We start from the raw sequence: 17,544 nt of genomic DNA, 5'->3' as shown, positions 1-17,544 counted from the left end.
GAAAGAAGCTGATTAAGTAATAGGCAGTAAGTGGGCATAGTAAGTTAGGCATTTCACACTCCACCATTCGGAAGCATCCAGCCGTGCTGTTTGCAGTTTGTGAATAGAGTCACGTGACACAACTTTGACACCACACTAGCCTATACGACAGTAGAATAAACAAATATTGTGGAGGTTGTGAAGCGTGACTTACAAGGTCATGTCGATGTCACTTCCTTATTCAGTAGAACACGAACTTCCTCAAACTGTGGCTGGCGACTGAGTACAAATAATACCTTTATGCGAAAAAGTAACTATTTTGTCAGACATTTTGTGTTGAATCAAACATCTTATCGTTGCATACGCGACGTATGCTGGCTGGCCAATGCAAAACTTCACAAGAATATTCAACTACAACAGTATCGATGCTCGAAGGTTGAGTTGTACTCGTAACACTATGTTTGCTAACTTCGAAGTTACGCCAAGCTTCCTCTTCACAGTACTGTTGGCTTGCAATAATCTACAACCAAGCAAAACCCAAGGTACGTTATTCGGGATTAACAGAGGAGAAATAGTACAAAATTATTGTTGATGTGAGCCAGTCATAAGACACGTGCGGGTATAGTCCTAGGCTATAGCTAAGTTAGGCTATAGTAGGCCCATTGTGTGTTACACTCACAGTCACAATGTAGCCTAACGTTAATGTTAGAAAAAGCTTAGGGCTCTATAGTTCTTCTATAGTACACATTGTTCTGTATAATACACTACAGTACAGGTATCATGTATTGAAAGGCTTGTTCAGTGCTTAATCCAATGCAAGGCACATGTCATCCAAGTTCATGGCATAGGCTAGGACTAGCTCTAACTAGTTGAGGTCTACTATAAGTACTAGTGTCGTGCTGATATCACCAATATCAATTTTGGACGATATCGACCCGATACTAATTCTTTTAAACAGCTACAGTAGTATGAAGATAAAATCGCATGTTAAGTAGTGCATTAATACGTAGAATATCAAATTTCTAATCGGCTGTCGTAATATTATTATTATTTGCAAATCTCACAAGTTTACAGTAACCATGCATCTTGTAAGTTGTAAGGCCCTCATTTTTTTTAATCCCATTAGTAAATTAGTCAAACAAAATATGTGCATAAATTTTACAACACTGAAGTCAGTCTTAGCCACTTTAAAACTGAAATGATCATATTTCACACCAAGTTGATATCGCATAAAACATGTGTGCTAAGCATTTTTTTAAAACTCAATTGTACGTGTTATCCTTCCTGTTACTTCTGTTGTGTGACCAACTAGCTATGTTGATGCAAGTGTTATACAAGCTGCCATCAGATGGAGCCACAAATTCCTAAGCAAAAATTTTAAAAGATGATATTGTATGATGAATAAAACTGATTTCATGTAGAAAGGACAGTTAACCTATCCTGGCTAAGAACTGTTTCTATACCCCTTCAGTTTAGAAGAACCAAAACAAAAACATTTTCTTCAATTTTACTTTCCATAAGAATTATACCCTACCATTAGCCAGCTATACTACAATTAGGCCTAGCTAAAATTAGCAAGAGTTTCATGTTTCAAGAGTTTCTTGCAACCGGCATCAAATTGTGTGATACACAAACTTGATTCTCAAAATACAATCTTTTTATGCATTGATGGTTTAACATACTTCATCTATGATACTCTTTGCAGCTTTTAGAAAAGATGTGCCATTTTTTAAATGATTTAGTAAGGGGTTTCCACGCGTATCTTTCATTCTCAGCGAATCCTTAGAAGCCCTAGAGGTGCAAGTTAGTGTGATAGGCTACCACTATATACTTCATTATCAGATGTGTTTCAACATCACATACGTTACTTCTTCCATTGTGTTTGACCGCAGCGCATTGTTCATAGGTCTGAATATGCCATGTTTACAACTTTTGATTGCCCAAAACATTTCTTGGATTCTTGCCACTATTTGAAAGAGCAACTTGTTCACTCGTATATAATACAGCAGCCATAGTGGTGAAATTTACTTTAACGCGCAACAAAGGCTGCTATGTAGCTGTGTGTGTAGAGTTCAGTGGCCTGCAAGGTCAGATTTTAGAACTTGCATCTTGTGTCTTGGCCAGCTCAGCTGAAGGGCATATATTGAACACTGGCTATTAATCCAAATTGAAATTGAGGCTTAATAAATGGGGTTTTTGAACAGATTGATAATCACCACAAGTAACAAGAAGTGACTCTGTTGTGAAAAAAAGGTTCACCTTTATCAGCAGTGAGGCTAAATTTTACTGATACCGATATGCTGCTGATATTGCAAATATCGGCATACCAGTATAGCTTACAATTATCAGTGCAACACTAGAGTCTACCACACAATTGTAGGACATTATAACTTGTTTGTCCATAAAGCCTGGCCCTGTGCTACACACAGTACCCTGTTGGCCAAGGGTGACCAGATGTGGCCAGATTAGATTAGACCAGAAAGTATATTTGTCTATTCAGAGACATGTCTACCAGCTGACATTACCTCTCTGCAGTTGCATGAATGTGCTGCATTTCTCATATCAAGATTGAGAGTAATCTGCAGTTCGATATTTGCGGAATATTCTGCGGACATTTTAGAACTCTACTTCTATTTGTACTGTAGGCCTTCTGGTCTTTGATATGGATGTCGGCCCACCCATATTTAAGCTTACTATGCATATTGCTGTGCAAACACACTTACATTTATCTCACCCTGTAAAAATGTCCAGTTGCCTGCACATAGCCCCTTCTCTGTGGGTTAATTTCTGCCAACCTGAATCAATGATTCTAGGAAGATTAGCTTTAAAAACTGCTTTTAAACTGCTTATAGCTTTTAAACTGTTTTAAATAAATCTCTTAAATCATCTCTAGCTGTTTAAAGAAGCTGTTGGAGATACATTCCACTCAGTAATCCATCAAGCAGTGTTGAGTGACAAATTTGGTGTTTAGTTAGTACATTGTGAAGCCAATAAGTTGATGTTGATAAGTGCTCAGAAAAGCACACACTAGGCTGTGCTCTCTAATATGGATATGATTCTTGAAGCAAATTTTGTAATAAGTTTGCATATAAGGAATCTACACATACTGTAATCTGTAGTAATTGTGAACATAATACATCATATGCCTTGTGCAGAAATGTGCTTATGGGGACATACGCACCCACTCCCCCTCACCAATTTGTATGGCTACAGTACCATTCCGAAGCAACCTTAGCCCATGAACATGATCAACAAACTTACACTAGTTACTAAAATGCGGGGAATTCTAAAGGATTGCAATCAGCACATTCTTCATTCATAAACTACACAATAACGAACACACAAATGACACCACTTAACATGGGTGCCCAATATCATGTGCTGCAACACTCAATTACAACCCTGCTTGAAAAAATGCACACTCTCACAACAAAACAAATATTGTGGTTTTACTGTTCCCATTTTCGATATTGCAATGGCTGCTGTCTTCTCTACCATAGAATGGCTAAACTTAGTTATGCTGCACTGTATCACATTGTGATTGTGCAGTATGACAATGCATGAACCAGACAAATCCCTCACAACGAATTGTAAATATGCATTGTAACGATTTTGTAATTGTGCTAATTTGTTTCCAGTTGATCCACTTTGTGTTCTCAATGTGGACAAGTCTGGGGTCAGCTAAGTTTTACCTCTCCAGGAAAAAACAGGATCCTGCCCCCCCCCCCCTCTGGTGCATTCTCAAAGGGGGTCATTGAAACCAGTGCATACAGTGAGGTTAGAAGCAATGAAACCTAGCATCTGGGAGGTTGTGGGTTGTAGCCCAGGCTGTTGAAAGTAAAGTGGGTTGTATTCCAGGAAATATCTAGTGAGAGGAAAGGTCCATAAATTTGCTCCCATCTGTTACCAATTTCCATTTTGGTCGGTCCCCAGATACTGGTTCATAACAAATTAAACCAAAACCCAACTTGGCATATACTATAGAGGCATACTTACACCCAAGGTTAGTATGTACAGTATATATTATGCAGGCCTGCAGTCACATATGTATATGGTAATACTGTAAACAACCCGTGAACTGATTTAAGAAACAAGGCTGCATATTTTTATTTACCACATATATCCTAAAGCCACTTTCAAATGATGACATGCAATGTTTTTCCCCCACTGCTTTTTTAGGGAAGTTACTACTGTTAGTGATGTGAGGAGATGTTCAATCAATGCATTTTTGGTTCCTTGCTGGAAGCAAAGTAACCTATGCAGTCAGGTTTGTGTGTGTGGTGGGGGGAGAGGGGGGGGGGATTGCTTGAAGCGTGTGTGTGTGTGTGTCTGTGACACTTGTTTTGGTCTGCAATAACTCAACAACTTTGTGATGGATATTTGTCATACTTGCTACTGTATGTAGATGTATTATCGTGAGAAGGTGTGCCCTGTCGGTTTTGGTTTGGACTCGAATATTAATGAGGTTATGGGGTCAAATGTAAAAATCTTTACATTGCAATAACTCCACAACCTTAAGTCAGTTTGTAAACAGACTTTGCATACAGTTGTTGGTTAATAGCTCTGGTACATGTACTGTAGATCTAATTTATTTGGGACCATCCAGGTCCAAAATATTTCCGGGCCCAGTTTTGGCTGGGTGGACGCAATTTCTTTTCCACCTCACATGCATTTTGGGACACATTCTTTGAGCCAAAATTTGTGGGGCCCACATTTCTCTACATTGCAAGAACTCCAAAACCGTAAGTAGGATTGTAGTCAAACTTGGTATATAATTGTTTGTCAATAGCTGGTACATTTAGGCCTAAATATTGTTGGAACATCTTGGCCCCCAAAATTCTGAGGCCTTTTTTTATGGCCGGGTGGGCACAGATTTTATTAGCTCAACCCTCTTAATGTGGGTAGAGCTTATGTGATACTGTAGCTGGGAAAAATGGCTGCCTTCTTTTGAAATGCCTACTTTTACAATTGCTGGCTGATTTCTGCAATGAAGATGCCATATTGGAATGGCAATACAGCTAGTTAATGAAAAGATGATTGGATAAGGGGAAGTGGTAATTTTTGGCAATTTTCATCAATTTTCATTTTTCAGTGTCTTAGCATTCTTTTTAGAGCTCTCACTCCTTTGATAATGTGGATGTAGGATATGATAGTGAGCTTTATCTGGAGGGAGAAAGCTTATCAGGGTGCGGAACAACAGAAAGTCATAAGTCATTGCATATCAGAGGGATCCTTCATAATACCTATTAGATAATTACCCATGTGCGTGTCAATTGTACTGAAGGTGTATCACTATTACTGCTTTCCCACTTGACCGTTGAACACGAGCAGTTGATCAGATCTGGATCTGATCAACCGCTCGAGGTCAAGAGTTTTCCCTCTTGATTCACAGCGGGTGATCAACTGACAGGAAGTAGGTGACAGCACACAAATCAGTTGTCATGCCAACTATCACCTACTCGCAACGCGCACACATACGTAAACAAACAAACAGTAAGAAGTACTACGTACGTGCACATAGTACACATTCTGTCAGTTCATCTCCCACACTGACACTTTTGTCCCTTCCTCTCCCAGCACCTGTCGCCACTGTTTGGCCACTCTGCAACACAACTAACGGTTCGGCAGGAGGTCTGTCACCCAGAATTACATTCAATTTATCTTTGAAAAGCTTTTGGCTCAACTGCACTTTGCTTGTTATGGTCAACAACTTTCTTGTAGTCTCTTATTAATTTATGAAGTTTATTTTTTACTTCCTTTGCCGACCTTGTATATCCTGCACTTCAAAGTTTCTCACAAATTTCTTTGAATACCCAAGAATTCCGGGAAGTTCCGTCCATCTTTTCAAGAATCTCTGTGCTTCCCCATATGTCAATGAGAAATCCTATTTCTTCGTAGGACTACATTTTTCCTATAACATTTTCCACAGCCATGTTGTTTCAACAGTGCATAGTATCAGTGTATGCCCAATGAATTTGCTGTGTACTTTCTTCAACTAACTACACGTATGTACTTTGAGTAGCTTACTAGTGGTAGTACAACGCTTGTGAATCTATGTAATACTGTACAAAAGGCCTACACCAAGTTTCACATGTTAGTTGTGTTTAAAGGAAAGGATGCTACGTCATAGCACCGTCATAGGTCACCGTGATCTCGGGTCACTTTGATCCATCATGCTTTTACACACAGCATTTTGATCAACTGCTTGAGATCTGATTTACCCCCATCTGTGGATCAGCATCTCAAGATCTGATGTTGACCCAGGGAGCGTTCCCATACAAAAATTGATTAAGAGTGGTTGATCAGACCTGGATCTGATCAACTGCATGAGATCAAGTGGGAAAGCAGCCACATTATCCTCAATTCCATGAGTAATTTGCTAGAACTACTTCCATGGCAGAACTTGCTAGTCAGTGTAACCTGATTCCCTTGTGTTGTTCAGCTACTAGTTCTTTACCATGTGCATTGGCCATGGAGCTGTATGCATAGTTTAGTTTAGTTAATAAAGTGCATATATACAACACTGTTTTACAGACTCATGGCAGTCCTCGACTGAATTGGTTTTCCTTTAATAACATATGTCGAGGTTGAGCCACTACAGCATTGCTGCTCTAGTTTCCACCTCAAATGGATTTTGGAACCATCTTTGGCCACATATTCTTTACATTGCAATAACTCTTGTTACAACAGAAAAAGCATGCAAATATAAAGTAACGTACCCAGGTAGACAATATTGGGAAGGAATGTGTTTCGATCAGATATAATTCTCATTCAATCACCTTCGTTTACCAATCTGTACAATTCTAGATGTGAGGGAAAAATCAATTGCTGTAATTACTTATAACAGTTCTTAAGCTTAGGTACAGGATATGTGATATAATTAAAAGTAACTTACTAAGTACCAGCATAAGGATTGGTCTGCAGATCTTCTGGTAGCTCCTTGCGAAGACTGGAGATACTTGTGAGATGAGTTTCAACGAATGTTAACTTCTGTTCAAACTGATGCTGGCGAACCACAATCAGCGTGTCCAACTAGTCGTTGAATATATGAATAGGTGTAGTGTTTATTAACACTGGAAAGCAGTAGATATCAGGCTTAGGTTTAACAACTAGGCCATAGTATAATATTATGACAATGGAACAAATAGGCTATCTTAGTATACAAGACTTCTGAGTACAGGAAATGCAACAAGATGGTATTCTGGAGGTAATGTTAATCTCTCTCTTGCTTCAGTGAAAGATCTTAGCATGCATACGAGTTCAGCTTTGTTCAGATTTTTCTGGCATACTCCTGTTGAAGGATGTATAGAAATATAAACACACATTCTGGTTGTTTCTTTCATCTCCACAGTAGATATTCACTAATATACCGTATAGTGCAGTGAAAGTTGTAGAAAGTTTGGGATGATTTCGGGAAAGTTCTTCGAAAAGCCAATAGGACAAAATTAATACTCTTAAAATTTGTGGCTCATTGAAAAACAATACACAATATTTATTGTATCCTAACACTCCCCAACCAAAGAGCTGGTATATGTAAGCCATCAGGACCTCAAAAATTTGAGGCCCAATTTTTGGCACCTTTTTTCCACCTCAAATTCATTTTGGGACACATTCTTTCGGCCCAATATTTTTGGGACCATTTGGGCCCACACTTTTTGGGGTTCAATTTTTGGCAGCAAATATATCTTTGAACCACTTTGTCTGGGCCAAATATTTGCCGGACCATGTTGGTGCCAAATTTTATCGGCCCCAATTTCTTTGTGAGAATTTTTTTTAAATTGCAATAACGCCACAACCTTAAATCAGATTATATCCAAACTTGTTATGTAGTTGCTGTTTAATAGCTGGTACAAACATTTAAATATAAATATTATGATATTGGTTGGTGACGTACAATTTAACACTTTACTATTCCCCAAAGCAAGGAACCATAGTGCATGTAAAGACTTTGGTACTGCATTTTATGCCATTAATGGGAATTTTAAAAAATGCTTTCAGTATGAGATAACAAATATTGCCAAGGTTTACATAAATTACTATGCTGATAAAAAACTTCAGCTCCATTTCATAAATTGGCTATGTGTAAACATACCTAGATACACAAAATGTTAAGCCTCAGAATCTACACTAAGCTGTGATACATGAGACATACAGTATCTTTGAACTCAGCACGGTCATGGTCCCTTAATGATTTGTAATTGCAAGTGTCGCCAGAAATTCCTTTGATTCAAATCATCAGCGAAAACCTTCTTAAATATTAACGTTTGCTTTATTACATGGTAAGTACTAATGGGTCTAATGTATTAAACACAAATTGTGTAAGGACTAGTTACACACTTTCACATTAAAATCACTCTTAAATCAGTTACAAGGTCAAATATTGACAAATCAACCAATCTATAAAGTTCTACAAATGATAGAGAACTTACCACATACTGCAGTACATATAATGGACTGTACCACGGGTCAGCAAAGTGCAGCCGCATGGCTTCCAAAAGCCTCTATACTTCAGCCTGTGCAATAGAAGGCCAAACATAAAATATATAGTCTACACTATGGGTTGTTAGTTTAAAGGGTCTACTTGTGCTAGGCTATTTTAACATTCTGTAACAGATGGACAATATACCTATGTAGGAATATTGATCTTTTATTTCCCATGTTTGTACTGTAGAGTAAATCAATCCCTTCAATATGAACTACATTTCACTTCAGCTCAGCAGATCAATGTACAGTAGTGTCAATTAATCCCTGGACACCTAAATCACTGTGTTGATATATTGTATCAAGCACACCCAAGTTTCAGAGAAATTGTCAAAGAGTTGGTCAAACTGTTTTTAATTCCATTAAAAAAAAATAATATTTTGTCACATAAATCAGATATAATAAATGTGTGTTGAACTGTGATATTAACTGAATAATATTTTTTTTGACAGCGGGCTGCAGTATCTATCCTTGCTACAATGGAGGTACTTGTATGCCTAGGCCTCCAGGCATGTGCATTTGTCCATCAGGAGTCGTTCAGCCATTTTGTAAATTAAGTATGTACTGACATTCTAAAATTATATCATATCTTACATCATCTTTATCTTGCTTTTTGTTCCTTTCTGATGTTATTATGCAATTTATGGTATGTTCAGTTGAAAATGAACAGGTTGAATATTACTTGTGCTGTTTATCCTCATTTATCATCATGCATTTATTTATGATTGACTTCGACATTAGGCCCAAGACAATCAACAATGTAGGCCATTACACAGTTAACCACTCTTTGGTAGGGTGCGTTACTACTGCATATATGCTAGTGTCTTACATAGAATAATGTTAGAAAAGTTCAGTGAAGCCTGGGTCTTTGCCAACTCAAGCTGTTTTCAATCTGGTGGTGTTAGCCCTAGTACTAGAAGCTGGATAGGTAACACAAGAAGTATGTACTGACATAATTTTTATCATTCTTCTGTAACATATTTTACATAAACTTTGTCATGTTTTATGTTTTCTCCTCATGCTGGCAAAAAGTTATGGTGTATTTTCAGTTCAAACTGAACATATTTTCATGTTTATTCTGAAAATATTTAATATCAAGGAAAAAATTGCAGTATACTTTGTTTTCTTAAACATTTTGTGAAGGAAACTTAAAATTTTGTCTTTTGCAATCAGGATAAATAGCACAATGTACAATATTTAAACCATCTCTACTCAGCTATTTGTAACCTCTCATGTCTGCATCAACAGAAACAGTCTATCTTTGCCCCAATCATCCAAATATTTCACTCACAAGCTTTGTAACAAAACCATTTCAACATTTGATATCACATTGAAATATTTACCTTGTTTACCTTGGATGTGTTTCTCATATGTTTTCTTTCTTTGTCACTATTTACTAGGTTGTCAGAACATACAGGTACCTTGTGTTAATGGTGGCTGTTTTGGTGAGGTCTGCAGCTGTCCTACAAACTTCGCAGGTCCAACATGTGAGAGTGGTTAGTATTCTTAGTATATCATATATCATGCTTCATTTTGTGAGATTTTGTGTCTTAATTATCAATGATTTTGAGTATTTTCTCTTTCAAACATTTTCAACTTGTTTAATGATAAACTGATGTTCACAGAATGGGGTTTTGCATATATCATAGAATGGCAGTTGATACCGAGAAACCTCAAGAATATTGCACAGTTTTAAATTCAAGTTTATTAACATGAACTGTTTGGTTATACAAAGGGAACATTTTAAATTTCAAAGTAACCTCACTTGTCACCTTTATCGTAAACAATTAACATGATTTTGTAAAGGCATTTGTTCCCACTGAACTGTAAGCAAGGAATTATGTGGTAAAATTTGATCTATAAAGTCATGTATATGCCTTTTGATTGTCACAGTGAGAGCTCTAAGATCATTGACAACTTGTAATAAGTGAGCGAAGGGATGATATTCATTATCACACAGTCAGTGTGTCAGAATTTATACTGTATGCCATTGTATGCATTTACCTTTCACATTTGTGTAGGAGAGTGGTCAAAATTGTAAATGTGATCCTTTACTTGCAAAGTTACATTCATTGTCAAAGGTCATTTGAGAACCAGCAAACCTTCTAGTCCATTAATTTCAACTTTATAGATGCTTCTTTTACTTTATATGTTTACATTTAGATGATATATAATATGTAGATGCCTCTTAATGAGTTCTTGACTGATATCGTTTTTTATTATGGGTCAAAGATTGTAGTAGGAGAGCAGTGGTCAAAATTTGAACATTTTGAAACAGGCATTATTGGGTAGTAAAGTTTTGGTAAATCTTATTCTTGGTACTAGGTTTAAACAGAATTCTGAGTTTGATACAGTATGTTGTTTTTTGTTGACAGATTTTGTTGCACTTTAGTTTGGCCCATACTGTCAGTAGTACCACAGACAAAAGTAATGAGTTATAATCTCGGGTAGGCTACTTACCAAGTAGAACATGAAATCTGTTAAATATTGCACAAAACTACAGTTGCATTTGTTTCTGATAGCAGACACACTTTTAATTGGAGTCTTTAACACACTTGGTCCTTGTCAACTTAATTGAAGTGGAAACTGGAAAGGTCAAAAGGTTAAATAAATTGTTAGGTTGGACTGAGTTGGTTGTCAGCTGTTGTCCAGAGAGAGTAGAGTGGAACATTGGAAAGTTGTGAAATACTTGCAAGGAATCAGATAAGGTCATGAAGGAGTCATTGAATGCTAAGACTTGGTTGAATTGGTAGCTCAGGTTGGTGAAGAACATAGCATTCTGATGGCATCACAGTGTATGTATCATGTAGACTTGCTATGCAGGTAATAGGCAAAAGTGTTGTATCTGTAGAATGTATATTTTCTTATCAGTTTTCTATTTGGTTGGTGACTACAAGTAAATTTTGCAAATACTGTACCTCTGTAACTGTCAAAAGAGCTGAAACTCATCCTCTTCATGTCATGCCTTTATTGAGGAACTTTCCATAGTTGTTTATACTCACCAAACTGCTTTAAAAATCTACTGTAATGCTGTAAGTATATTTATTAAGCATCTCAAATGGCAGCTAATAGGTCAAGTGTCAACTGATATATCAAACTATACCTCAGTTATCAAAGCTATGTTGAAACTCATCATTTTTAATACCTACAGCCATTTTTGCATATCTGAGTCCTCTGGAGATAACAGTAACTGAAGGACATGTTGGACAAAAAGCAGTTACCGTTCAAGTCTGTCGACAACCATCTTCAGAAGAAGTAACTCTTGCAGGTTTGGCCTTTTTTCTTTAGTTCGAGAAGATCAAAGTGTTGTAAGCTTTGTGAATGCATTGTAATTTGATTTGGCAAAAACATAAAAAAGTATATAACAAGTTTTGACTACACGTCCCATCGACCAAACAAATTGACAACGAAGAAATTATAGCAGAAATAGCAGTCTGACCATTTTGTATGGCATTTTGCAATGCGATGCTAGAAGACTTAGGGTGCTTTTACACTAAATCCGAATCAGATCCCCTGATGTTATCATCTCTTCATGGGGTAACCTTATGCATTGATCCGGGCACATTTACACTTGAGTTGTACTCTGATCCTCTACAGCTTTTAAGTGGATCTTGGTAAAAAACATCAGATTGGAAATGTGTTATGTGCAGCTGTGGATCATTGTAATATTTATACTCCAAAACTTTTGTTGTCATGGTTGCATAGCCTTAGGGTGACAATACTACGCTATGTACAGCCCACACACAGTCAATGTACATAGGAATTATCACATGGATGATACAGGACTGGAATTTCACACAAGAATGCATGTGATGTAATAAGGTCAACTGATATCTTGGGTAACCGTTGATGCGGGAGTGTTTACATTGCAAAATTGATCTCGAAGTCCGGATAAGATCCGCGTTTCTGCCAGCATCAAAATAGGAGGATCAGATTCAGATCCAAACTGATCTGAACTATTTGATCGCTACAGCCGTGATCTGTACGTCAGGATCAGATCCTGATATCGACGTCTGGTTCGGATCTAGTGTAAAAGCACTCTTATTTCCAGGAGCAGCCTGTATTGAATTAACTGATCAATAACTAATACTGTAGACCTGTATCTTAGTAATGGTATCAGACATTATTAGTTGCTACAACCAACTTTATTTGACCTGATGAGTGGAGGTAAAAGTCTCTATATTTATCCTTTACTCTGTATAAACTAGTTACCATCTAACAGCATCCTAATGAGAAGAGCACTGGTTGTAATATTGAGGCTTTCACGTGTGAAACCTTTTAACTAAAGGTTAAAAAACCCAAATCAATAGCTCCCTATACATTGATTGGTTACTTAATTAATGTGCTGTGCATGAATCTTCTCTGTACAGTGTACACACTTACTGGCTCAGGATCAGCCGCAGCATTGCCAGGCGTTGACTTTGTGAACATTCCATTGGACACTCGTCAAGATGTCACTATTAGTGCTGGACTACCCTGCGCTCCTGTGAATGTCTTTATTCTATCTGAATTGACCCAAGAAACGATGAGTAAAGACTTTCTTTTGGTCTTGTATGATCCATCACCATCATCATCATCAATGGTCCATATTGTGCCCGATCATAGGTTCACCACCATAACTATAATAGATGATGATCCTGGTAAGTATAAAGTAATAAATCATTCCTTAATACAAGCAAATCAAGAAATGGTTATCTTCTCTGATAATGTAGCTTGAAAATGCTATGCATGCCATAGATTATGAACAAATTTATTCTCGACACAGTATTTAAAACAAGTTACTAGTCTAGCTATCAATGGTTTGTCTATATTTCTGGGAGGAGTTCTGTCACTTAAGCAAGCCGTGCTATGGTAATATAACTGTGAGTACCATGTTTAAAACCTGTGATAAGATGTTGTGCACATGGTGCTAGCATTCCTTTAAGGAAGATCATAAGAGCTGGCTGATATACTTCATGAAACTAAAAAAAGGTAAACTGTTGAGATGTCGTAATCTGAATTAATAATTGTGCTTGCATGTGATATATGTTTGATAGAAATATATTTATGTTGGAAGTAAGGGTCCACAGTTTATATGTTCCTGGTATATCAAATATCTGTTGAAGAACCTAGGATTATAATGAGTAGATGCTAATTAGGTTCAACATTATAGACTTGCAGCTGCATGTTAGATTGACTTGTAATCTCACAGTAAATTCATACACCCATAAATGAACTTAGTCAAAGGTACTTGAAACATAACCTGTTCGTAATAATTGTTAAAGGTATTGAATTTTAATGATTACACTCCACAATTTCCGTTTGTTTTTGCTGCCATCTTCATTATTTGTCTATCCTACAGAGCAAAAAGGGGAAATATAGCTAGAATAGCCAACAAATGTACCATTAACACAAAATCAACTAATCAACTTGTAAGATGCAGAATGATATGTGCAAGGGTGGGTATAAGTGATGCTTAAAGGACAAAGCCCCAAAAATATCTGTATTTAAATGCATGGTTCCCACACAGTAATGATTCCTGGGGACAGTCCAGAGATTTCATGTACCATCCCCAATAAAAAATGTCACCGGAAATATTCTCTGATTTTTGTAACGTCACAGGAATATATCCAATTTGTAAAAAAGGCCCTGCATCATTTCAATTTTACATGTTTGGCCTCCTGTTTGCCAAGCAGGCAGTTGAAACCTAACTTGTGATTGTTTACATCTACAAACATAAAATTCATTCATGGCTAATAGCCTAATACATAAATGTAACCAAGACATTGAATAAGTTAATATACTGTAATTCACATGACAAGCATCTTGTTGTATTTAGCAATGAACAAGTCTTCCAGTTACCTTCAGATTTTTGACTTTGGATTTTTACTTTGGACAAACTATTTGTTTCTGAGCTGTTTAAAAATGTGGCATTTGACTGTCATTCTTGAAACTTGTATATAACCACCACACCACTGGGAGCCCCTCAAAAAGCCACCCCTTCTTTCAAACATACAGTGTAGGAACTATCCCTTGTAATCAACATGGGCTGGGAGTGGAGGAAACAACAACATCATGTCCCTGGATTTCCTGAAGAAAATATGGTGAACACCTTAAGAGTATAGGGAAAAAGAAACACTCCTTGTTTAATAGGTGTTGACATTTCTTAAATGTTGAGGTTAAGTCTGGAACATTGAGGAAAATTTTTATAGATACACTTTCAGGCATAGTTAGCATGAACCACATACTATAGACAGCTGCTTCATCTTGGGTGGATAGTAAAAAAGGTGTGTTTAGACTGCGTAGACCACTATAGAAATGTTGGGTCAGGAATATGCTGTATGTATTGCTATACATGTGATATAGCATAGGAAAGTAATAGCACCATAATGGTCTGTGGCAGAATAACAATGAGTGAACAATGATGGTGACAGTTTGACAATATTTAGTATAGTAAATGAGCAGAGTTTGAGTTTCTAACACATATTTAAGTCAAAAGCAATAATATAAAGAAAATTTAAATAGTACAACAACTTTAAATTAAATTTAGGAAGAACTCAAAGAAGCTCAGGTGAGCCTATAAGCATTAGCCCTCCCTTACATAAGTAGAAGAAATAACAAATAAGAAAAAGAACATGAGCAAAGAAAAACATAATTATAGCAGCCTGCAAATTATATAAAAGTATTAATTAAAGTAGTGTTTAAAGGTTTCTTGATGGCACTGAATGTGGCAAGGAAGAGTGTTTTGGCCCAGTATAGAGTATGTTGTGCAAACATCAGGTTAACCTTCCTGTACATGGGGTATATAGAAGTGAGTTGCAGGATGAGTACAATAACAGTGTGTAAAATGTGAAACTGAATAAAATGATTGAAAGAATTTCAGGTGGAGCCATTGATTCCCTGAAAAACATAAAGAAGACCAGCTTGAAGGTATTGCATGTCATTGACAGAGAGAATTCTGAAATTGGGAAATAACAGTAGCCAATGATGTGAACTGTGTTTATGTAAAATTAGACAGATGTCCCTTGTCTTTAGAATAATGAAGGTTAAAGTTCAGAGCAGTAAATGCTGCCCCAAATAATTGTACATTAAGAAAGACACAAGACAAAGTATCACAAAGATGTGTAGTAATTTCAGGTGGAGCCATTGATTCCCTGAAAAACATAATGAAGACCAGCTTGAAGGTAATGAATGTCATTGACAGAGAGAATTCTGAAATTGGGAAATAACAGTAACGAATGATGCGAACTGTGTTTATGTAAACTTAGACAGATGTCCCTTGTCTTTAAGATAATGAAGATAAAAGTTTCAGAACAGTAAATGCTGCCCCAAATAATTGTACATTAAGAAAGATATGTAGAATAAGTGATATAAAGTGTGACTAACACTGCACAAGACAAATTATCACAAAGATGTGTAGTAATACCTTTCGCCTTGAGGAAGTTTCTTGGATAAACGACTGATATGATCATTCCACTGAAATTACTGTTAAATACCTAGGTCTTTAACAACATGAGAAAAAAGAGATTGAGGTACCACAAAATTGATACTTTGAATAAAAAGATCCAACACCTTTAGAAGTACTGAATATTATGGAGTTACAGTAGTCTCTTAACAGTTAAGTCACACATTAGTTGCTGAAATCCAGGTGTGTACCTTCATAGTTTGGCCTGGACTGCAGTGTCCAACAGCAACTTTTGGTCAGTTTTTTAATAAAAAAATATAGTAATGGGATAAAGAATAAATTGTAGCTGATCACAGGATAAAGAATAAATTGTAGCTGATCACTGTTAAGTCACACATTAGTTGCTGAAATCCAGGTGTGTACCTTCATAGTTTGGCCTGGACTGCAGTGTCCAACAGCAACTTTTGGTCAGTTTTTTAATAAAAAAATATAGTAATGGGATAAAGAATAAATTGTAGCTGATCACAGGATAAAGAATAAATTGTAGCTGATCACTGACATAGGCAAAAGAACTAGACTGCTGACCATGTCACCACTAACAACACATATATAGAGATGTACTGCAATGAGAATTGGTGCAAATTTCATGGCATATAGCAATAGGAATATCTAGTAGAACAATGAAAGATAAATTAGCATAAGAATGCCAGTGAAATTCCTGAGATACCCTGGCAGGTATATACGGAATGTTAAGCCTCGTCACTACAATTTCTCAAATCATTTCAGTGAATATGAAACTATGTCAAAACCACAAGGTTTATATAAAAAGAAAAATGTTAATTTTGCAGGAAATAAAATATTCTGTATTGACTAAACAGTAATATACAGTAAATAGCTTGGTTTATTCACATAGATATCTAATAGATATAAAAGGAAGTCCACTTAACATGCGTGAATATTGCATGGAATGGTAAGAGTGACACATAGAACTTTACAGCTTGATGCAAAAGACAGTATTAACATTAATGCACATTCAGGTTGACATATGATAACATTAATATGAAAATTACATGCTATTCTACAATTTTGTTTTTGCCAATTTTACATAGTTGGAAGTATAAACAGCCAATCTAAATGCTCCTTTAAGTCAAACCAGTGACTATGCTCTTAGGTGGAAAGCTAGGCAGCCTAAATAGCTGGTCAACAGTACTTACTGTATCTATGATTGGGTTTTCAGGCTCAAAAAGGAACAGCTATTGGAAAACTGATTGCAATGCATATCTATTTACTATCATGGGAAGTGATGGTAGTTCAAAAGCATTTGGTATCTTATAGCCAATCACAATCTAGATTCAAGGTTCAAGTACCAATGATTTTGGCCATAGTTTCATTACACATTGGGACTCATTGTAGAAAGAAGTATATTTCAGCCTAGCTGTGTGATTTTTGCCACTCTATGGTAGAAATCTGTTAGCCCATTTATTCTGAGGCTTAGACATTAGATCATATTAAAAGTAAGTAAATCATGTTTGGTTATAAAGTGCTGAATGTTTTTATGCAATCTTTCTAACACTTTCAATAATTTCATTATGGAGAGAACTACATTATCTCTCATCCTAGAGATGGCTGGTTGATTGCAAATTAGTAATCAGCTGCAAAGATACTCAGTAATGTACCAAGGCTGCAGTATGCATTGAATA

General features: G+C 36.5%; 1 protein-coding gene across 1 annotated transcript in view; it reads left to right on the top strand.

Moving 5' to 3' along the window:
- The first annotated feature begins 207 nt into the window (after nt 1–207).
- Nucleotides 208–17,544, top strand: part of LOC139978204 (uncharacterized) — a 98,854-nt gene continuing 81,517 nt past the window's right edge. Inside the window, exons 1-5 of the mRNA XM_071988146.1 lie at nt 208–521; nt 8,913–9,017; nt 9,861–9,956; nt 11,612–11,728; nt 12,831–13,100. Of these exons, the coding sequence (XP_071844247.1) occupies nt 365–521; nt 8,913–9,017; nt 9,861–9,956; nt 11,612–11,728; nt 12,831–13,100 (745 nt within the window). The 5' untranslated portion in view covers nt 208–364. The remainder of the gene's footprint in view (nt 522–8,912; nt 9,018–9,860; nt 9,957–11,611; nt 11,729–12,830; nt 13,101–17,544) is intronic.

This window comes from Apostichopus japonicus, chromosome 2, assembly GCF_037975245.1.
Source record: "Apostichopus japonicus isolate 1M-3 chromosome 2, ASM3797524v1, whole genome shotgun sequence".
NCBI lineage: Eukaryota > Metazoa > Echinodermata > Holothuroidea > Aspidochirotida > Stichopodidae > Apostichopus > Apostichopus japonicus.
The sequence above is the reverse complement of the archived record's forward strand: the minus strand, read 5'-3'. Positions and strand labels throughout refer to the sequence as shown.